We start from the raw sequence: 23,797 nt of genomic DNA on the forward strand, positions 1-23,797 counted from the left end.
CTCGCCTCGAGCGCGGCAGGCAGGCAGGCGCGCGCGGCTCCGCTCCACGTCGTCCCCGCTCTGTTCATTCATGATTGGTACTCGGCCCCCCGAGACCCAGCCCGAGCGCCGGGAGGGGAGCCGAGCGTGCGGCAGGAGGGGCGGGCGAGCGCGGCTCCCGCAGCGCACGCGGCGCTGGCTCAGGAGCCTCGGCCGGGCGGGCGCACCGGCCCGGTGTCCAGCGCCAGGCAGGCTTCGGGGCATCGTTCTCGGTCCTCGGCGAGGGAAGCGGCAGGGCCCGGGTCCGAAGGCTCGCCAGGAACGGCTAGCCCTGTGAGTCAGTGCATGTGCGGGGCTGAAGAAGGATAGAAAAGGCTCCCAGCGCCCCAGCCCCACGCTCGCTGAATACCAAGCTGCGGCGAGCTGCGGGGGGCTTTTTTTTTTACCTCCTCCAATTCGGAGTAGAAGAGCCACACTGATTTCCTTCCAGTGGAGGGGAGGGGCAGGGCCCGAGGTCCCAAGTCGCACACAAGTCTTCGCTGCCATGGGGGCCGTCATGGGCACCTTCTCGTCTCTGCAAACCAAACAAAGACGACCCTCGAAAGGTAAGCCACCTCCTTCTTCCTTTTGTTCTCCTGGCTGGGTTTGGGGGTGCTCGGTGCTGGGTTGGGGTGTGCCTCCTGCCCCCCTTGGCCCGGACCCCCCTCCCCATGAGGAGTGGGTTCAGGTTCCTGTAACCAAAGGAGTAAGAAACCGGCGGGAGGATTGGTGTGAATACCCGTGAGCTGGCAGAGGAGGGACCCAGAGTGGGCTGCGGCCTCAGGGGCCACGGAACCTGTCCGGGGCACCAGGTGCCAGGACCCTACTCCTGGAGGGATCTCTAGGCACAGAAGGCAGAGACAAATTCACAGGTGGGAGGTGGGGACGATATTGTCTGAGTGTACATGTTGGGAAGCTCTTCCCGTTCCCATGACCGTTGGTGTTTGCGCGACTGTGGGCATCCAGCGAGGGTGCTCACGTATTCACTCACTGCCCCCCACCCCCACCCCCAGCAGCGATGCTGTGCAGACCTGGGGGTCCATCATCAGGGAGAGTGCTTTCTGCAAGCCAAAAGGAATCAGCTTCTGGCAGGTGATAAAACTCTCAGGGCTCGTGTCCTGGTGGCTTTAGGGAGTTGGGAGCCAGGGCATCACACGAGGGTGCTGCCGTGCTCTGGGAGCCGCCTGAGAGCTGAGAGCACTGTCAAGGTCTGGTGAAGAGGTGAGCTGACATCAGGGATTAGAAAGCATAATATCCCTGGGTCCCTCCTGCCTGCACTTCGGCTGAGATAAGTCCAGTCTCACCAGCGGGACAGTCATGAAACGGGTCCATGTGAAGTTGGGGGAAACGTGTTGCACCGCGGCGGACTGTGCAGGCCTCCTATCCAGCTGTTTGAAAGTTGGTTGTTGGAATAAAGACACTGGATGCAGTTAGGAAAAGAATATGATGGGTTTGGTTTGTTTGGTTTTCATGCTCAAATACTACTGTGAGTGGTAGAAGGATTTTCAGTAACCTGACAGTTAAACCTTTAAGTTCTGCCGTTGGAACCCAGGTTCTGGTGACAGATGAGGTTACAGTTCCTACCCCTTATGCTGGCTAGTGATTAGATCAGCCGTAGGATAATGGTGGACCCCAGGGTGCACAATGAGTCCACTCTCAAGACTTGGTTGGTCTTTCCTGATTCAGTAGGAAAGTCTGCATCGCAGAGATAGCTCCCCATGAATAACTTGTCTTTGAGGGATCTCGACATCTGGCCCAGTCCCCAGAGGCATCAGGCTGGCTGAATACTGAGGAATAGGATCTCTGGGTGAAGATCTCATGTGATGAAGCTGGGTTGGCATTCAGAGCCTAGAACATGGGAAGAGGCTTCGACCCATTTGTCCAGCTGCATTGTACATCCTCCTGGCAGGGAAGAGACTGGGTGCCGTTTTACCAGTCCTAGGCAGGACAGGTCTGCAAGCCTCGGCCCAGGACCTTGACGTTAACAGCCCCACTTCTCACGGATCCTCAGATACTGCTTGACTGGGGACAACGTTCAGCAGCAAATCCTGGTCTCCTTCCCCACCATCTGACCACCATGAGGTCCCAGAGGCCAGGGGACTGTGGGGATAAGAAACTCAGGGATTTGTTTTAATATATTTTCAATGCCTGTGGCACTCCTGGGAGGCAGCTAGGTGTCACAGAAAGATCTTGGACCCTAGAGTCCAACAGATTCTGGGTGCAAATCTCAGCTCCATCGCTCCTTCCTTACGTGACCTCAGGCAGATCCTTTCACCTGCCTAAGCCTCAGTTTCTTATCCATAAAATGGACAGGATACTATCTCCTGGCAGGAAACAGGGTGTGGAGGGAGTGGAGAGAGGGAGGACCCCGCCTCATCTACTGTGTCGGCTGCAGCTACCAGGGACCCAGAGGAGATTGCTGAAAGATGCCAAGATCAACTGAACGATGGATGTGGAGTTCCTCCCCTAGGGCTGGGTAAAGATTATGAGCTGAGACATTGCTCAGACGTTACTGTCTGCCATTCCCTTTTCCTACACAAAACTGCAGGTCACCCCAGATGGATTCCCAAAGGATTCCAAGAGGCCAGAGCTCTTTGCTTCTCTCTCCTAGGAGTCTAAGAAAAGAGAGGAGGGGGCACAGCCTTCAGCGAGCCCCTGCTGTGTGCCTGACACAGTGCCAGGTGCTTTATCTGCGCATTCTCACTTAACTGTCCCAGCAACGCTTGTTTGAAGCTCATTGCGGGTCCAGGGCTAGTGGATGGGCTGCCATGACAAGCTGCCCTGAGCCTGGGGTGTCTGGTCAGCCCCATTTGCACAAAGCCACACCACACTGGCTGGAATTGTCCAGGGCTCCAGCTACGTACATCCCCCCCAGGCCTTTATCCTGGAGCAGAGTCTTATCTTCCTGTCTAGCTCAGTGGAATGCTGGTCAGCAGAAGACCCTTTCGTCAGGGCTTGGAAACTGGCTGGAAAGGCTAGTGATCAGGGATCACTTCTTGGTCAGGTTCCTTGCCCCATGGAGACCCAGGTTTCACCTTTGTAAAAGGCGGAAGTTACATTAGACATTTTCTCAGGTTCCATCCAGTTCTCAAATTTGAAGATTTCTGTTGCTGATGCTCTTACCAGAGCTGCCACTATGATGTCTGAGACACCAGCCTCAGAGCTAATTGCAAACAGTCAGAAGAGAGTGGTGGAGATTTTCAACTCGGGAATCGGTCTCCCTGCTGGGTTCAAATCCAGGCTCTACCACTTACTAGCTGCGTGACTAAGCCTTATTTTCCTCAACTGGAAAACAGGGGCAGTAGTAGTTACCATCTTAAAATAGCTGTTGTGCTGTGTGGATTTCAGGAATAATGCAAATCAAATGCTTAGCACGAGCTCTGCTACATAAGTAGTCAGCAAATTTTAACTACTATTCAATTTATGGCTCTAGTGTTTAGGGCTTCCAAATGCCTAGAGTAAGCCATCCTGGAAGTAGTCCACGCCTGTTGGAATCCTCACAGCTTAGTTCTGGAGCGTTCCTTCTGCCGTGTCCAGGAAACTAGGACCCAAACCTCACGTGCTCAGATGCTGGTCCTGTTGCTGCAGCCCCTGCTGACCTCTGCTTTGTGGCTGGTTCTGAAAACATTGAATCTTGTTTAACAAATACCCTGCGTGTTTTGAAAATATAATTTGGAATCACATACATATAAAGCTGCACATGATTTAGTGGCGAGGGACATGCCTAGCCCAACCTGGGTGTTCAGGGAGAGCTTCCAGAAGGCCACAGAAATCTAAAGTAATTTAAGAGCTATGTCACTGAATAAGAAAGTTTCAAATTCATTTCCTATCCTTCTCTCCGTTTGGGACCTTTGTTTGTCGTTAAGTAAGAATGAGAAAAGTCCTGCCTCAGAGACTCAGCCTCTGCATCCCAGTCCCGGGTAGGGTTTCTGGCTCCAACAGTTTTGTATGTGTTTATCATACGAAGGACACGGCTCTGGGCTTAAAGGGTTGGGATATCAGGGGTGATCAGATGAGGATCACACAGGTGCAGTGGCTGGGCCTCTGTGAGGGGCAGGGGGCGAGAGAATTTAGGGAGAACGTCACTAGCCCAAGGGCATCTGAATGGAAATTTGCCTATAAGCAAATAAGCCTACTTTGCAGGGGTGGCTGGGTTATCCATCCGCCGTGACCGAGGGAAAGCATTCAGAACCTTCAGGAAGGACTGAGCTTGGGATCTCCAGAGTGTTCATTGAATAGATGAGCCAACAAAATCGCACAGCTTTTAGATGCTTTTTCCAAGGCTACATGGCAAGTTAGAGACAAAGATGGGACTGGTCCCCTCACTCCTAGACCAGTGAGCAATGAACCTTAGAGACCTGATGGAAGCACAATATTCCTGATGAGGCCAGGTTTGGGGGTTATTGCTCCGGGCAGCATGTTCTCCCAGCATATTCTCCCAGGAAAAATCTGGGAGACCAGTGGGAGGCAGCCAGGCGTAGAGAAGCAGTAGCCCCGCCGTCACACTGTCCTGGGCTCAAGGGACCTTTGGCAAGTCATTTCACCTTGGAAATGTCAGTGTTCTTATGTCTGAAAGAGGAATACTGATTTACAGAGGTGTCCATGCCCTGAGCATTACCCATTTCTGCATCTTTATCCATCCTTTTAACTCTGTGTTACCCTTCCCCCCACTTCCTTGTCTAATAGTTAAAATTCTACCCACATTCCAAGACCTCACTCAGCTATTTCCACATTCAGGAAGGCTCCCCCAAGCCCTGGAAGGAAGCAACTTCTCCCATCTAAATTCCTTAATCTTTTAAGGTGTACATTCTCATGACTCTCAAGTCATGCTTTGAATTAGGCAATTGATGGAGGTGTTAACCCCTCACCCCATCCCCAGAGCATCAGCTTCTCAGGGGAGCTACTCTGAATCATCCTTCGTAGTCCCCGGCTTGGTTCCTTGCACATAGTAGGTACTCCGTAAATCTTTTCTGGAGGAACTTATAAATAATGGACTGCTTGGCCACTTTCTGTTATTTCCTGGAATTGCCCACCCTGAAGCAAAAGTTAGCTTCCCACTGGAATTTCAGTTACCAGCCCTCTGCCTGGAATGAATTCTTTTCTTTGGTCTGCTGGCTTTGAATTGGCTTTGTCCACAGAATGTACTGAGTCTGTTTACCATTAAGCAGGGAAGTGCTGAGAACAGCGTTCCTGCTCCCCAGCCCCCCTGAGAGTCACAAAAGTACAGGGAGACCATACCCAGTGCCGGGCACAGTTCTGGTCCCTTTATCCCAGAAGGAAGTCAAGGAAGCTCAAAGCGAATGGGGAGAGGGAGATGGTAAAGACTGAAAGATGGAAGTGAAAGGACTACTGTTTGAGGTTTTTTTTGGCCTGGTCCCTGGAAAAGGATCGTGTCTTGGACTTCCTTATATGCCTGGAAGGGTTTTGCTCAATAAATCGTTTGTAAATGTACAAATGAGCAAGTGAATACATACATTAGCAAGTGAGCGAAAGAATGAATGATTGAATGAATGAGGGGATAAATAAATGAGTGAATGAATGAGGAAGCAGATGAATGACAGAAGGAATGGTTGAAGAAGTCAGTGCATGAGTGAGTAAATGAATCCATAAATTAATGAATGGTTAATGAAGTCCCAGAAAGGCTATGATAGGAGGCTGTCTTTGCATGAAGAGCATGGATAGTCATGCTACCCAAATCCTGGATCTAAGCCCCCCACCGTGGAACGTGGAAGGAGTCAGTGGTACAGGAGGCCCCGGTACAGATAATTAATAGTAAACTTACAACAAGTGCTTCATGAAGAGCTGAAAATTATAAGTTCAGTCAAGAAGAGTTCGGGTAATTTTTTGGATATCTGTACCTTGGGGAAGGTGGGAAGATGGAAAAGTATCTTTAGGCTCTCACTCTTTTGTTGATTCATTCAAAAAACGAAAGTGAGGACCGACCCTCAATGCCCTCCCTTGTATTTCAGGTTCCCCTTTGTCTTGTCTAGGTGAGATCAAGAAGCTATGTATCTGTCCACTCAGTTATTTGTTCACTAAGTAATCCCGTAAGTGTCCTTTAACTTTGCTTCCCTGATGTTTCTACCCAAGATCCCCCTTGGCTTCCCCACTCTCCCTCCACTTCCACCTCCCAAGGTGAACTCCTACACACCCTTCAAGACCTCATTCAATGTCACCTCCTCCCAAGCTCTTGTGGGCAGAGCACATTTCTCCCTCCCCTGCTCCCCTACAGCTGTTGCTCCTTCCCTTGGCTACAGTCCCGAACAATATGTGATTATGGATTTACGCATTCGTCTCTCTGACTAGCTCTCAGGGAATGAGTCTTATTTCAGGGCCTCTGTCAAGGCCTGTTGCTGATGGATGTTGTCTGCATGGAGATAAGGATGGATAGACCAAGTTGTGAGTCCCTGATGGCTCCAAGGAGTGCAGGAATGCGGCCTCGCAGATGAGAAATCCGGTCCGCTCATGGGGAGAAGTGCTGCAAAGTTCTGCATAATGGCCCTGGAGCTGATGTTCCCATTCATCAGGCAGAAGCCGAGCAGTATTGGGGGATGGGGGGAGAGAAAGAGAGAGAGAGAGAGAGAGAGAGAGAGAGAGAGAGAGAGAGAGAGAGATACTGTGTGTGTGTGTGTGTGTGTGTGTGTGTGTGTGTGTGAGAGAGAGAGAGAGAGAGAGAGAGAGAGAGAGAGAGAGAGAGACTGAGAGAGTGCTGAGACTTTCAGACAATTTGACTTATCTTTAAATGCTTCCCCTCCCTCCAGGTAGTGTTTTAAATAGGTCACCTTTAGGGAGTAGCTGTGATCAGTTGGGCTATCACTAGAGTAGCCGTGGGAGCAGAGCATTGGATTAATTCTTCTTCTTCCAAGCCAAACTGAAAGCTTCACTGGGGCAGTTGGGGGATGGGGGGTGGCAGTGGGAGCTACAGTCAAATCAGAGTTAGGAATAGGGTGTGCAATGGTTAGGACCACTGGGTTACAGTAAGAGACTTGGGTTCAAACTTCGACTCTGTGACTTCTTAGCTGAACCTCTCTGAGCCTCCGTTTCCTCCTCTCTAAGATGAGGGCAATGATGGTGTCTCCCTTATCTCCTTAGGGCTGTGGGAGGGGCCCAGGAGGTGGTGAGCACAGTGGTTCACAGAAGGTGAGATGATTCTAGCAGCTCGGGGCAGTAGCGGCTTTGCTGCTGCCTTTTGTCCCATCTCAGGGCAGGTCCCTTCCTCCTCTGTCGCTCCGTCTGCACTGTGACTGGACGATCAGTCTGCACGCGGATGGATGTTGGTGATCCTTGGTGATCTCTGTGCCTTCGAGCTGTGGCCTCTGAGTCCACCCCGTGGGCCCCAGAGCCATCATCACTATGGCCACTGGAATCCCAAGCAGTTTCTCCGGTGACTTCTGTGGGAAGCCGTCAGTTGCAGATGATGACGAAATTCCCAACGGTGAGATAGGAGAACAGGGGTCATCAGCAGGGTTAATAATAATAGTAATAGCTAACGTTGACCTGGCCTCGCTCTGTGCCAGGCGCCTTGCTCTGCCCTTTTCCTGTGTTATTTGATTAACCTCCTCCCAGCCCTGGAGAACAGACCCTACTACGGTTTCCATTTTGCAGATGAAGAAACTGAGGTTCCAAGAAGGGCAGTGCTTTGCCCAGAGTCTCACGGCGTACGGATAGCAGGACCTGGTTCCGGCTGATCCCAGAGCCTGAGCTTTTAACCTCACCAGCCTCCTCCCCTCCTGGCCTCCCCTCGAGGAAGAACAGGGTGTGTGGAGACGGGGGAGAAGGCATCCAGGGATAGACAAAGCACCTCATTAGCATATGGAACTACTGAGCCATCTGCAGGCCTTGAGCAAAATGCTTTTCACCCCATCTCCAACAGCCCCTGGATCTGTTTCCATTTAATCTGACACTCCAAAAGCCTGAATATGAAATGATTGGGGGCAGAAGGTCAATTAGCAAATTCATTAATAGGATTAAACATCTCTCCTCTGTGCTAATCATTTCTGTGAAGTAAAGTCTTCTCCCTTTGTTACAGCCATGGTTGCCTGTCAGAGAAGGATGGAGCGCTTAAGTACCTCCAAGGCTGTTAGAATTTCAAACCATCAGAATCGGACCCCAGAATCAGTCTGTGTTTTCACAGGGTCCAGAGAGGCAGGGAGGGGTCAGTGGGTGGATGAGTGGTCATCCTTGCAAAGGAAACGAACGCAAGAACTTGCTGGTGCATTTGCTTTCTGCTTTCTCGTTAGTTCCCTTCCCGTCCTTAGCCACACATTGGCCTAAATCTATATTACACACATATATATATGTGGTATAGCAGGTACAGACACATGCTCTTTTTTTTTTTTTTTTTGTGGTACGCGGGCCTCTCACTGCTGTGGCCTCTCCCGTTGCGGAGCACAGGCTCCGGACGCGCAAGCTCAGCGGCCATGGCTCACGGGCCCAGCCGCTCCGCGGCATGTGGGATCTTCCCGGACCGGGGCACGAACCCGTGTCCCCTGCATCGGCAGGCGGACTCTCAACCACTGCGCCACCAGGGAAGCCCCCAGACACATGCTCTTGATTAGACAGACCTGGATTCAAAACCTAGCTGTGCAACTTATTAGCTATGTGACCTCAGGCAGGTCCCCTTGCCTCTGTGAACTTTCGTTTCCACATCTAGAGAATTAAGATATTGATGGTAATTACCTCCAAGGTCGTTATGAGAATTAAATGCAATAATGCATGTAAGATACTGTGGTCAGAACATAGCAAGGGTGAATTAGAGGCAAGTTACTGTTGTTTGGAGCCATGCCACTCAAAGTGTGGTCCTCACACCAGCAACCTCTGCATCACCTGGGAGCTTATTAGGAATGCAGTCTCAGGCCCCTACTGAATCTTGCATTTTTAACAAGATCTCCTGGTGGCTTGGATGCCCACTGCAGTTGGAGAAACATTGACTTAGAGCACAGAGTATAGTGCGCATGTGTGTGTATATATTGATATATATGTATATATGTAATTATAGGATTATATATCAAACTGGCAGGGACCTTTGAAGCCTTCTGGTTTAAGTATCATTTTAGGATAACCAAACAAGTCCAGAGAAGGTGAGCGGTCTGCCCACAGTCACACAGCTTGAGCGTCAGCCCTGCGATCTGAACCCCAGGCTTCCCCAGCACTGCTTGTTTTTATATGAATTGCCAGGAAGTCAGATTTCCCCAGATCGGCGTTTCTGCAGTTGATCCTTTTTTCTTTTTTTTCCTTAAATGAAACAGAAGGGTGGGACCACGTATGCCCGTTAAGTTTTCATTTGCTAATTTAAAATGTTATTCCAGCCAAGTGAGATCCTGAACCTTGCTTCTACCAGCCATCACCTTAGCTTTACCTCCAAGATCTATGCTACCTGAAGGTGTGACAAGGGGACATTCTAGGTCTTCATCTAGTTGGCTTCCAAGACCGTAGGCCAGGACAGGGTGCAGGACAGACTGGTGTGAACTACTGACATCTCTCCACAAGGGTTTTCATTGACAATGCTCAGTGTGGCAGAGTAGGCTGGCCACCCGGATTCTGAGCAAAAGCCTTTGTGTGGGATTTGAAGCCCGAAGACTTGACAGAAGTTAATAGGAATCTAATGGACAAAGGAAGGGCCTGAAGCGTGAAAGTCAAATGCCTTTTCCAGGGGGCCTAGTAGGATGTCTCTGTTGGAAAACAAACGAACCATCCTAGTTATGGTAGGAAGCTTTCTGCACTAAGCAATTAATCAGGACTCCTCCAGGGTAAATAGGCTTGTATAGGGTAGAAATTGGAGAGATGGGGAAGCATTGCTTGAAGAGGAGGAATTCTAACTTTTGAAGGCCTGCCATGTCCCAGAGCCTTCTGCGTGCCGAATCTTCTTTCATTTCTGTAGTAGTCCCATGATGGATGTTTTGTTATCCTCATTTTGCAAATTGGGAAACTGAGGCTCAGGGAGGTTCTATGATCATCCAGTATTAGAGAGCAAGGATTTGAAGCATGTCTGATTCCAAGTTACCTCCTCCGGCCTGAGGGCACATCCAGGGCAAGCAGGCCTCTGACCCCCAAGAAGAGGTTGAACAACTGTGGCTGCTCCCGAGCTTTTAGAGACAGGAAATGACAGCCACTGGCCTCCTCACCCATCCGACCTTGGAACCAGAAGAAGAGGAGGGCTCGGCTGGCGGCCAGGAGTGGGCTCTGGAGGCCACAGGGCGCCCAGCTGCCTTTGGGAAGCCAGTGCATTAGCATTCCTGTGATGGAGGCTGCACTTTCTCTCCATCCCTGGGACTCCTTGTAAGACTCTCCCAGACGGTCAAATGGTCAAATTGCACAATCAGCAGGGTCTCTTAGAGAGTCTTCCCCGCTCTCTTCCTTCCCTTTCTTAGTGCTGACACTGGGCTCGATTAGACTCTTAAGCCCTAAAGGCCCAAAGGCTAAAAGACTGTGTCCCCACCACCAACTGCCTCACCATTTGCTACTTAGATAATTCGAAACAGAAACAGTAAGATAAGTCTAAAGAAATGAAATAAAATTCAGATTTTTCCCATGATAACTTTTTGGATCATTTTTTGAAATATACTTTCAAAACAGGTTTTTTCACAAGTTTTGATGCCTCTACTTTGCTGGTGCTTTAAGCACCTCTTGAATGTGCCTGTTGGGCACTTCAGCCTCGGAGTTGGAACCAGACAGGAAAAAGAAAAAACTCATCTGTATTGAGCACCTACTGTGTGCCAGGCACTCTGCAAGGTGTTGACAAATATAACAATATTCTTAAAGCTTTTATAATAAGAAGAACAATAGTAAAAAGAAATGACGTGTGTAACACTTTGTACCAAGTACTATTCCAAGTACTTTTGATACATTAAACTAATTTAACTCTCACAGCAACCCTATGGGGTATATACTATAATTATCCCCATCTAGCAAATGAACTCTCCTACTATGAGAGGTAGGCATTCATCCCGCCATTTTATAGATGAGAAAACTGAGACTTGGCAGGAAGTGCCTTGCCTAAGTCCCTCCAGGTGGCTGGTAGAAGAACCAGGGTTCACACCAGCTCTGACTGACTCCAAATACAGCCCCACTCATTTCCTAGAAGCACCCTGCTTATTTGATATGTCCCCAGGGTGCACTATAAGGATGGGTGGGAAGGCCTGGGACTAGAGACTGAGTATTGAATCCTGTCCTAACTTTTTCAGGGGCACCCTTCACTCCCTGCTGCCTATTGCATGTGTCCCTGCCTTGTGCTACTATCCTGGGTCTTCCTGACCTGCCTGAGCCACCCCTCTGCACATTGGTCCACATCGTGCAGCCTGTCCGGGAGCCACGTCAGGCTCCCACCTCCTTCCCCTGAAGGAGAAGCTGCCAGAAGGAGATAAGAGTGATGTAGGACACTGCCTTTGCCCTCAAGGAGCTTCACACCGGGACAATAATAATAATATTAACCCAAATCTATAGAGCTCCGACTACGTGCCAGACACTTCAGCAGCTTGGTTTTTGTGTAAATCTTATAGCATCATGAGGAAGTCAGCACTGTTACTTGACCCTTTACAGATAAGGAAACTGAAGAACTGAGGCATGAGGAAGGCAATGTCCAATGTCTCATCTCTCATAAGTGGCCAAGCCAGGATGTGAACCCAGAGGGTTTGATTCCAGCACCCGCATGCTTGTGTTATGCTGTGGGGCTTCCGGGGCGGGAAAGAGCATCTCCTCCTGAGGGGCAGGGCTGGAGAGTCGGAGAGGAAGGCCGAAAGAGGTGGCGTTTGAGGTTGATAACAGAGCTAGGGCTTGGCCCAGGCAGGAATGTAGGTGGTGAAGTTCTAGGCGGAAGGAATAGCGTGAGAACGTCAGTGAAGCAGACAGCAAGAAAGGAGAAGGAATAAACAATGACAGTGATGCTTGGCACGTTTGTGACTTGGAGGATGTCACTGGAAAGGCTGTTATGAGAAATGGGAGGGAAGAGAATGGAGGCAGAGACCGGAGTCAGGCTGTCCACCTTTATTGAGGTGGAGGAAAGGGTCCTGGCAGGTGATAGAGAGCAAGGACGAGCACAGGACAAAGGAAGTGGGGATCAGAACTGTCCCTTCTCACCCCCCCCTGTTCCCCAAAAGCCTCCCAGGGATCACTTCCGCCCGCCTCCGCTCCCCCCACCCTCCCAATGCACTCACTGTTTGTCCTGCATGATTTAGCAGTTGATCGCCTTGAATTGCTCTATAATCACTCCCTGTAAACATGCATCACTCTCCAGTAAGAGTACATTTTCCTCAACAACCGACCGGAACTTTTCTTTCTGCCCTTCTGAGCTCCTCCGAGAAGCTCGACACAGTTCTGAGCCCACGAGTGGTACTTGGTGACTTGAACTGACATTTCACAGAGATGCAGGAGGACGTGGGATTCCCTAATTGGGATCAGTGTGGCGAAGAAGCTTGGACATAACTCTGACACCACCCCCTGTGCCTATCCACAGTATCTGAATGTCAAAGACTGTGGTTTAGTGCAAAAACATAGAGCATTGGGGGCCATTCCATAACTGCTTACTTAGAGTTAATGGAGGAAAGAACAGGTGTGGGGTGTTGAGTAAAACAGAACCAGAGGCCAGTCTAACTCCCCTTATGAGCTGTGTGGTTTAAGAAAATTGCTTAACCCATCTCTGCACATCAGTTTCTTCATCTGTTAAATAATAACTATCATGATATCAACTCATTGGATTGTCATGGGGATTAAGTGAGACAATGTACATGTATGTGGCAAACTGTAAGGCAATGTATAAATGTGGGTATCAATATGTAGATGGTGATAATGGTCACCGTGGTAGTAATGATCTTGATGACGGTGGTGGTGATGATGGTGGTGGTGTCGGTGTTGGTGGTAGCAATGATGATAGTCATAAGGGACGATGTTATAAGTGGTAGTGATAATGTTGATGATGGCAGAGGTGTTGGTGACCGATGATATTGGTGACTGGTGGTATTAATGGAAGTAGTGGTACTGATGATAGGTGGTATTTATGGTGATGCTGGAGCATGATGATCTTAATGGTGATAATGATGATTAGAGTAGGGATAATGAGGATAGGGTATGAGTAGTGGTATTAGTGGTGTTAGTGATGTTAGTGATAGGAGTGCTATCGTGGTAGTGTGGTGAGGGGTGGTATTAGTGGTGGTGGTGATAATGGCAGGGGGGATGTTGGCGCTGGTGGTGGTAGTGTGTTGAGGGATGGTATTAGTGGTGGTGGTGATAATGGCAGGGGGGATGTTGGCGATGGTGGTGGTGGTGATATAGTGGTGTGAATAGTAGTGTTGGTGGCAGGATGATGGTGGTACTGGTGGTAGTAATTTAACGGTGCTGATGGAGGTAGTAGCACAGGTGGATTTGAGGCTGTCATTCCCTTTGTCCAAACTATCTTCCTTGACTAGACTGCACAGAAAGGTTTCCAACCCCCAGAATTTGAATTCCCCCAGATGAATGAATAAGACAGTTCAGCCCATGCCTCTACACTTCTACTCTTATTCGTGGTTGGTACTTTCAGAATGCTTTTCATATAAGCTGCCTTCTCGACACTTGCCTTCCCAGCATGGAGCACATTGCCATGCCTGGTACATAGTCAGTCTTCGATAAATATTTGTGGAAGGCAAGAATAAAATTGCAGGATGAGGCTGTGCTCTTAGATGAACTCATCAGTTAAATGTCCCATCTCCAAAGGTATGTGGGGTGATCAGGCAGCTCCCCAGAACACCAGAATGTACCTGCACTCACGCCAGGACCAGGGTGGTTACTGCAGCAGCCCTTCTTACCTGGCAAGCTGGGAAGACTGCCCGGGGGCGGGGGGGCCCTGGAGGTCAGCCTGGCCCAACCACGTTCTGCCCTGATTCTGCACTGACTTCTGAATACAAGCAACAGTGGAGAAAATGGCATCTCCCACCAGCTGCTTCTGAAGGGTCCGTGCTTCCTCCTCAGCGCCCGTTTTTTGTGTAGTAAGAAGGAGAGGCACATTCTGCTTCTAGAAAAGTTCTTCTTGGCAGCAATCCCTCCCCCCACCCCCGGAGGGAGGCATTATGGAAGTGGCTTCAAGTCCAGTATCTCCATAGCCCACCTTTTACCCTGGGCAAGTTAGAGTCACCTGTAGGGCCTCTGTTCATCTTGGAAAAGGAATAATCACATGCCGACACTGTAGGGTTCTTGTGGCTTTTAGGTATGTGGCACATAGTAAGGGCTCAATGCATGGTAATGGTTCTTAATATTGGTAGCATTGATTATTCCTGTCACTAATGGAGTGATTAATATAATAGGTGATGAATAACGATAGACCAGAGATTTTGTGTGTCCCTCTTTGGTGGAACCTTTATGGCTTGCATTCACCTTGAATCCTCTGGTCCTGGAACTCTGAGCCTGAGGGGGTCCCCTGAATGGATCACATATTGTTGGTGGGGTTGTTTAGAAAAATGAGGATAACCTGTCAGCCCTGGGGACCGGGTACTATTCTGTCAAATAAGGAATTCAATTTGAAGACCAAATAGTCTTAGATTTAAATCCCAGGCTTACCTCTTATTGGCTGTGTGACTCGAGGTAAGTTACTAGGTGAACCTTAGTTTCTTTGTGTGTCCAGTGAGGTTTATAATACCGACCACATCAGCTCCTTAGAAGAGTATGAAAAATCAAGTGTAAATGGAGCTAAGGATGAGGATTTGTCTCCCAGGCAGCTCAGGACAGGAGGTAATGGAAAGACCAAAGTGGTTTTGGGATTAGAGCTGCCTGCAGCCTTATCTGTTATGGAGTTGATTTATTGTCCCCTAAAACCCTGGAACAGAATCAAGAAGGGGATGAAGGGAGGGAGTGGGGTCATAAGAGTATGGAAGAAAATGTAAACATGTAGAGTGCAGGTATCAGTTGTAGGCTGCCTACCCGTAGCAAGCACTCGATGCAGAGAGAATTCATTCATTGTTGGCATTTTTACTGTTGCGACTGTTATTGTTGTTCAAAGGTGTGTATGAGAATCCAGGTAGAAAGGAGAACTCAAGCAAAGACACCGAGTGAGGGGATAGAGGGATGGACAGAAGCTAGGCTGAATCTATTCAAGGTTACAAAGCACCGAGTGCCATCTGGAAAGGATGGAAACTGAGGCAGGCTCCCGCCCTTCCCCAGACGTCTCATATCACCCAGTGACTCTTTAAAGGGTGTTTGGTGCACGTGCATTTGTGTAGGGAGAGGTAAAGGGTGCTACCTTGAATGGGACATCGGACACCGGGCTGGGGACGTCCCCTAAATTATCTCATTTAATTGTCACACAATCCTTTGAGGTAGATACTGTTACTATTTCTATTTTAGAAGTGTGAAAACTGAAGCTCAGCGAGAACTGACTTGCCCAAGGCCGAAGGCCAAAGTGCAGGGACGGCGTTGAACCCAGGCCCATCTGTCCCTTAGGTCTCTGTAGTGCCATCGCTCAGAGACTTTACACCTGCTACCTGGCATTAGCTCCATTTGACACTTGAGGAAGTTGAGGCTCAGGAAAGCTGCTTCTGTGGGAGCTCAAATCAACGCAAGACTAATCCCAGTTCTCCTGGCTGCGAGCTCTGTGATCTCTCCCTGGTAGCTCGCACATCATTGGAACTGACAACATAAAAGTCTCCCATCCCTTCTCTCCTTCTCTTCCTGCCTTTCTTGGCCTTCTTCCAAAACTTTGGAACAGCAGTAAACTAGCTCAAGAGACAGAAAGGCTGTCGGAAGCTCAAACCCGAAACCAATTTGGTCTTCACACAACTTCCATCTGAGCTGCCTGGGAGACAAGCCCTTCTCCTGCCACCGTTGCTCTCATGTCAGTGGGCAGCAGTCAGACGAAAAGACTGACATATATTGTTCCTCTTAATCCAGACCCCACTGAATGCACAGAGCGTTCCATGTAATGGTGAAATGCACACACTTAACAGCCAGGCACTTCCTGTCTAGAACCTGGCTCTGTCTCTCTTGAGCTGTGTGATCTTGGGTAAGTCATCTACTCTCTCTGAACCTCAGATCTGTCTTCTGTAAAATAGGGCTAATAGCTCCCTCCAAGGTTGTTGTAAGGATTAACTGAAAAGGTGTACATAAAACACCTGCCTCGTAATAGGCACTCATTTGAGGGTTAACAGTGGTTTTGGTTGTTATGGTTTGACCCAGTGAGTTCTGGGCTATAGACTTCATAAATATAGGCTTCTCTGCAGCCACAATCTTAGTCCCTAGCACAAGTATGATGGTTCCTGGTATGTGCTATCATTCCCTTATCTATTACCCATGGCAGAAATTGATCATCCATCATAGTACTTTTTCCTTCTGAGCCAGAATGTGACTCAGAATCCTTCTTAACACAGCATTCCAAGCAGTCACTACCAATTGATGACAGTTGACGTGGAGATAGTTGAAATTTATTTGCATCGCAGTTCTGATCAAGTTCACATTTTCTGCTCCCTCTGTACAGCCCAGGCTATCTCTCTGCTCTGTCTCCATTCTGCTCCTGTGAGTGCATTTCTGTGCATGTGTGTGTGTGTGTGTGTGTGTGTGCGCGCGCGCGTGCACGCGCATTTAAACTCTTCTTCCAGGCTGAAAGACCATTCCAGTCATTTGTGTGTTGCTGTATATGTACAAATCTCTATACTTTCAGAATCCCATTTGCCATGTCATGCCTGTGGCTTGGGATCTGCAAGTAACATCAGCTCGTATCTGGGAAGGATGGCAGGTGGGAATCAAGTTAGAACTTGGGAAAGCAAATCCATGCACAGCACGCACCATCAGCCGAATGACACAAGAGATGGTGGTTGGGTACGAATTTGAAGTTTCAGAAGATTTAACACTCCATTGGCTGATGACTATATTCTCAGGGATGCAGGCCTAGAATAGAAAAATGTATTCTTTAGGGTAATGCTAGCTGCTATAACAAATAGACCCCGATATTTCAATGGCTTAACACAGAATTTTATTTATCATTCATATAGCTGTTCAATGTGGGTGTTCCTGGTGAGCTAGTAGCTTTCTTCCACGTGGTCACTCAGGGATCCAGCTTCCTTCTGTCTTGTCACTCCACCAACCCTAGGGCCTCCTTTACATCTAGGTGAAGGGGGTAGAGATAACACACTGCTTCTTACCCACTGTGACCCAGCCATGACAGACATCACTTATACACAGATTTCACCGGGGGAGTTTGCGCCTAACCCCAGCCAGATGTGGTGGGGAGGTGGGGTAGGGGAAGGAGGCAGAAAATGCGGTCGCTGGTTGGCTCCACAGCACGTTTATACTCTTGGGGAAGCTGAGATGGAGGAAGTGTGAAGACCACAGCCAGGCCTGCCACAGACAGCAGTTCAGGGATGGGCACCCAATCAGCTGGGTAAGGGTCCTACCCGGGGAAGGAGTCTGAGTCCAGATGCTGTTGGGTCCTCTTTAGCATAAAAAAGGTCAGATCACCTGTGTGATCCTAGGGTCAACTGTCTCCCTCCTGGGGAAAGGATGCAGCAAACAGTCAGAGTCTGATGCTATTAAACCTTCTAGTGGTTCAGCTAGCACCCCAGATGATTCTAGGTTCATCAGGAAACTTTATTATTATTATAACACGCCTTCCCAGGCAGCTCTGCCTCTAGGGAGAGACAGCACAGGTCACGACAGCTTCAGCAGTCCTGCTTTGCACGGCAGTTCCTTTTCTCAGTGTGGTTTATATTTTGGTCTCGTGATCTGGGTTAATGGGAGTGTTCTCCTGACAGATGGGTCCCTTCTGGGCGTGCCAGCGAAAGCAGGTTTCCGAACCTCCAAGGCTGGGGGCCAGGGGCTGGGGAGTTCACCAAAGTAAATGCCACCTTGTGAGGTCTCTGGGAAGCAGCCAGCAGCCTCTCCTGGGCACCACTCCTGCCTCATCACGAGGCATCTTCCGCTGGCCCGTGAGCACATGAGAGCCACATTCACAGCCCCGTCGGCCTGGGTCTGTTTCCAGCTGCACGTGGGACATTCTGGCAGCTTCTCCCTGATCTCTGTATGGAAGGAGACAGGAAGGAGAGGAGATGAGAGAAAAAAAAAAAATTAAAAAAACATGCTTCGTTTTCCCTCCAAAGCATACCTTGTGAGCCCCATCTGTACAGGATTTGGAACAAAGGAATCCCGGTGCTTTGCTTATCGTGTCTGCAGTGGTTGTTGAAACGAGCCTGACACCGGTGCCTCAGAAGGAATTATAATTACATCAGAAGACCTGAGGCAACCGAATAAACTGATTAGTTGCTTGCTCCTAGTTGATAGATTTTTTCTCCCCCTCTGGATCATAAATAGGGCCGTGGGAGATGGTGGAAGCTTGCTGGGTGGCAGTAGTCAAGAGATGGGGCTGCGTACATCCAGGAAGCCAAACCAAGTGACACTGACAGGTGCCCCCGTCAGACTGACAGGCGCCCACCTGCTCCTGCACAGGAGGTCTCCCCCCGGGCCAGGAACTGCGCTCGGAGGAAGGGAGTCGGGCTGTGGCGAGCCTCCTCGGAGCAGGCTGATGGTGATTGGATTGCTAGGCAATGCTCTGGGAAGCCCTCCCCCAGGAAAGCTGACGCCTTCTGCCAGGCATAATTATTGCATGGGTAATTACACGATTCAGAGCCTGCTGGAGAATCCTGGGCTGGTGCCAGAGCGGAGAGGCAGGGTTTTGGGACTGTGACCGATCGCTGCTTCTCAGGGCCGAGTTTTAAAGAAGAGGGTCCTCTTTTTGGCCTCCTGAGAATCCCAGCTGGCAGGGCTAGGACTTGGCATGCCGGGAATCATCCTTCGGATGTCTCCTGCCACTCATCACGCCCCACACTGAGCTCCACTCCTCTTACCCCAATCTGCTGCTCAGCCGCATTCTCTTCTCGGACGACAACACCCCATCCTCCCAGACCAGACCCCCACCTGCCACCCTCATGACAACCACCCCTATAGGATGCCACTGTGCCCTTCCCCTAGCTCCTCAAACGTGACCTTGCGCTGCCTGAAAATGTAAGTGTGGAATGGAAGGATGGAAGGGTGAATGTTCCAGGCTCTGAAGCTGGACTCTGGTTTGAATCTTGACTCCATCACCTGCTAGCTGGGTGACCTTGGGCAAGTCACTTGACCCCACTGTTCTTCTTTCTTCCCATCTACAACGTACAAATAATAGTAACAAAAGAACCTACCCCGTGGGATTGTTGGGAGGATTCAATGAAAGAATTCATGTAAAGCACTCAACCGAATTAGTACACAGTAGCTCTTTTATCGAATGTTTGCTGCAGGTGCCGAGGTGGATACTCACAAAACGGCAAATCCAAAAAGAAAAAACAGATTTGAACCAGTCCACCTTTTCAATTTAGAGGGAGAAACTGAGGTCCTGAGAGGAGAAGGGCCCTACCCCTCTCCACCCCAGAAGCCTGACTCCTGAACCCCAGCCTGGAGCTCTCTCTTCCGAGGCCCAGCCCACCAAGTGTGGAGTCGGACGGCTTCCCTCTAGATGGTCACGTGCTCTGAGTTCTCCAAGGGCTCACCAGGCATGAGAGGGCTGTCACCCCTACAAAACCCCTGCCTCTGAGAAGTGGGTTGGGGCCGGGGAGGAAAAACATGCAACTTGGTTTTGTTCCAGATTGAATGAAATGAGGGGGCAGGTGCCAGGCCTGGGGAACTTTGTCTGAGACATTATAGTCTTAGTGAGGCCCTGGGCTCAGTCTGAGGTGCCCCATTTACTGGGTCCCTGCTGTGTGCCTGGGCTTGGGAAACGGCTGCATCCGTGGGCCTGTCCCTGTCTCTGGTCTCTGAGGGGCTGAGCCCGCACTTTGCCAACTGCCTGGGTCCTAACCCGGCTCCAGCACTTACCAGTTGGATGTCCTTGGGCAAGTGGCTTAACCTCCCTGAGCCTGTTTTTGCTCTTCTGTGAAATGGGGGATCCAAATCCCCCATAGGGGTGTTGTGAGGATAAAGCCCGCAGGTGGTGCCTGAGACTTAACAAAGTCTAACAAGGGAATAACCAAGCACTCCAGTGTCTGGAGTGTGCCCTTCTTGGCATGCCATCAACGTGCATTCCCTTCCTGGAATGCGGAGGAAGGAAGACCTCCGTGAAAACCCTACATAGATCTTTGCCGATCGGCAGTTTTTCCTTGAGTTAATTTGGGAGCCTTGACCTTTCCTGCCATGTGTCTCTGACTCAGACTGCAGTATCGCAGTGCCAGCCAAACGTGGTGACAAGCCCCTTTCCTAGGCAACTAAGCAGAGGCAGGAGTGCTCTGAATGCTTCTCCTGGGGTGGGAGGGAGGGGAGGGTGGAGGGAGCCATCTGACTCCCCAGGGTCCGCCTGGTGAAGGGAGTAATTCCAGTCATCGTGTCTGACGTCCCCCTCAACAAGGGGTGAGGGTTAGTTTCTGTCCCATGTTCAGAAGCCTCACCCCTGCACAGCCTCATCTCTGCCAATCCCCAGGGGAACGGGGCCACAGCCCAGAAATGCCAGAGCTGACCAGGCTGCTCTCCTGGGGTGACTCTGTACTCCATGCAATTCCGTCTCACAACCACCCTTGGAGTTTCTCCCAGGCGCCAGGCCCCGGCTCAGCCCTGCTGAGTCTCCCAGTACTAGCACCCACGATCTGCCCTGGATCATCAGGCACTTTCTCCTGCAGCTGGGTTCAAAACCTGGCTCTTCCACCTTCCAGCTGTGTGACCTTGCGGAGCTCATGTCCCATTCTTGGGACCCAGTTTCCTCTTTTGTAAAAGTCGGTTGTGACTATGAAGCTGGCGCCAAGTCTGCAGTGCTTAGCACAGGGCCTGACCCACAGCACACTCTCAATAAAAGTCAGCTTTTTTTTTTTTTTGGTCGTCATCAACTCTACACGGCAGCCCATTTCTGAAGGGAGGTCCATGCAGTCGAGGGACACGGTCTGGGTCGGGGGGTGGGTGTGGAGAGGTTCATTCATTCTCCTGCATATCGAGTGTGTGCTGCACCCAGATCATGCCCCTCCAATTGGAGATCTGTCCTTCTGGGCCTTGCAAATTTGCTGGAATTGGAGAGTCACCAATGAAACCCAGGTAGTGACATGTGGGAGGGGAAGACTGAGACAGTGTCAGCTGCTTTCATCCCATCCTCACTGTTTGGGACACCTCCGCCCAGCCTCGCACCCACACCCTTCATCTGACTACCTACTTCCTATCCTCTGGGGCTTGGTATAGGCATCACCTCCTCCAGGAAGCCTTCCCGTGTCTCTCCTCCATCCCAAAGCGGGCTTAGGTGACCCTTCTCCAGGCTCCAGGACACCATTGCTCACCAGGAGCCCAGCATGAAGCTCCAGACCATGAAGCCTGAAGGTCTGAGTTCAAGGTGTCTTCAACTTACAGTGCCTGACATATGGCAGGAGGTAAATAAAGCGACGTGTTCACTTCGTTATTTGCTGATATTCTGTCCTGTTACAAAGGAGATTTGAGGCAACTGAATGAATGAATGTTTGCAGAGCTGAATTAAACTGAGGAGGCAGGGGTGCTGGCCCAGGAAAAACCACATGGGCATGGCATCAGGAAGACCTGGGGGAAAATTCTGATCGTGGCCCTGTGGCTTCTGTAGTCCTTTGGAGAAGTCATTTTCCTCCTTAGAACCTCAGTGAGCTCATAACCCATGAAGTGGGGCTATGAAGGTTCTGAGGACCCAGCGTGAGGCCACACGCCAAACTCAGCAGCTCAGAGCTGACGCAGAGCCAGGCATATGAGTTTGGCCTTTCAAACTATTCAGGAATGACCCGAAGACCCACAGCAGGTGGTCACTAGTTATTTTGCAAAGGTACACACTTGAAGGGTGCTCCTTGGAGGCCTGAAGGTGAGGGAGGGTCACTGAGCTGGAGGTTTGCACACGTGGTTACACGCTCACATACCCTCCCCCAGCATGCGCATCTTAAGACAACTTCATTTTCTTCTGTCTGTCTTTGGGTTCCTGGTAACAGTGAAAGCATTAAATAAATAAATAAAACACGTTTGTTTTGAGAATAATGATGTAATCTAATGCCACACAGTATTTGTTTGGGGGGCAAAATTTATTTTAATAGTTTCAAAAATGATTATCGCCCTGTATTTATAGAAACGCAGTGGTTCTAAAGGGGTCATTTTACTTTTGTTATCTTTCACTGCACATCAGGGAGAGGGCATGCTGCAGTGGTATTTGTGAGCTGGAGGATTTGGGAAGGCTTCCAGAGCTCACCTTGGAGTTTTAAGGATTGACTGCATGAGAAATTCTGCCCGGGGCCTGCCCTCGGGGGGGAACCTGTGTCTCAGCAGCCAATCCCACCCAGGCTGCTCTGACTCAGCCTCCCAGCTGCTCTGGAACCAGAGGCCGCAGTGGCTCCCTGGCAACCCCTCACCCCCTCTCACCCCGCTACCTGGCCCTTCACCTCTCCCAGTACCCTGCTGCAGTCGGCAGGCCCTTTTTTCAGGAGTGAGCTACAAGTGGTCTCTGGGTAGCTGGATAGCTGTTTCGAAGGCCTGTTAGACCTTTCCAGCACCATATGGGCTTGTGCAAAGAGCTGCAGGCCAGACTTCAGTTCCACCGTGGCATTTGCTAGCTGGATGGCCTTCCTTATCTGTAGAATGGGCCATCCTGCACAGCTGGCATGAGGAAATCATGAGAAGTGTTATGTCTAGTGCCTGGGGCACAGCAGGAGTTCAGAAAATGTAGTCGGTCTTCCTAAGGAATCTGCAAGATAGTTGGAAACGCATGTCCAAGGGCGTAATGTTGCTGATGCGGCAAGAGCCAGGCTTATTTGGAGAGCGGAGGCCTTTGTGGCATGTCAGAGTAAATCGGGCCCCTTACCCTCTATTCCCCCCTCTCTCTGCCTATTGGCAGGAAATCTGCTACTCATTCTGGGACCTCAAGATGTCACAGGGTCGTGGACACCCAATCAGAGAAATCCAAGGGTCTAAAAGGACTTGAGGTTATTTTTCACTTGGAAAGGAGGAGACGTCGTGCAGGGTTGTGTGCTGATACCGCCTCTGAATGCACATGCACGCGGGGAATGTCATTCCAGACAGGGTGATGCTCTGAATTTGAGAATGGAACCCACTGGCCTCCCTTCAACAATTCAGCAGAGCTAGCAGTTATTGAATAGGAGACGATTGTTAGCCTCAAAGATGGGCCCATGGCCCATTTGCAGAATGAAGGGTGAGTGGGCGTCCCATCTGCATTAGTCAGGACCTTTTCAATTCCAAACAACAGAAAGCCAACTCTTACTCTTTAAGAAAAAAATAAGGACTTGCTGGTTCATGTAATAAGAAGGCCAGGGTAGGGTAAACTTCAGTCACAGCTGAATCCAGGTGCTCAAAGACAGTGTCAACAGGAGTCTGTGGATTTCCATTTCTCAGGTCTGCTCTCCTTTCTTTTGGCTTCATTCTCAAGAGAGCTCTAGCTTTGGGGTTCTGAGAGCAGCCACCAGCAGCCCCAGACTCACCATCTGCCAGCTTAGCAACCCCACTGGGAAAGAGCTTCTCCTCAGTAGTTCCAGGAAAATCCCAGGGCTGGCTCTCATTGGCCTACATTGGCCACACACTGCACTCTGATTGGCCAGGATCTAGGAGGAAGGACAATTCTGCCTTAACAACCAAGTGGACTGTACTTGGAGGAGGAGTGGGAAAACCCAGGAGCTCATCCTAGAAGAAGAGGAATGGCCGCTGGGCTGGTGGAAGCAAAAGATGTTGCTGCCTTGTTAAAGGATGCAAGGTTTCTGCCAAGGACTAATCTCACCCCAAGGCACTACTCACTCTAACCTCCAGCCTGAATAATCATAAATCATTCTCTCTTGCATTTGCTGGACACCTGCTTCATGTTAGG

The 23,797-nt window shown here is 50.0% G+C and overlaps 1 protein-coding gene across 4 annotated transcripts in view; it reads left to right on the forward strand.

Annotated features, from left to right (window-relative positions):
- The window catches only part of KCNIP1 (potassium voltage-gated channel interacting protein 1), a 355,999-nt gene that overhangs the window by 133,066 nt on the left and 199,136 nt on the right, over positions 1–23,797 (forward strand). For 2 of the 4 annotated variants that reach the window (XM_060146553.1, XM_060146554.1), the window contains exon 1: positions 524–584. The exons of the other annotated variants lie outside the window; for them this stretch is intronic. In XM_060146553.1, the coding sequence (XP_060002536.1) occupies positions 524–584 (61 nt within the window). Of the gene's footprint in view, positions 1–523; positions 585–23,797 lie in introns of those variants that run through there. 4 annotated transcript variants of the gene reach the window in all.

Source organism: Lagenorhynchus albirostris, chromosome 3 (genome assembly GCF_949774975.1).
Source record: "Lagenorhynchus albirostris chromosome 3, mLagAlb1.1, whole genome shotgun sequence".
NCBI lineage: Eukaryota > Metazoa > Chordata > Mammalia > Artiodactyla > Delphinidae > Lagenorhynchus > Lagenorhynchus albirostris.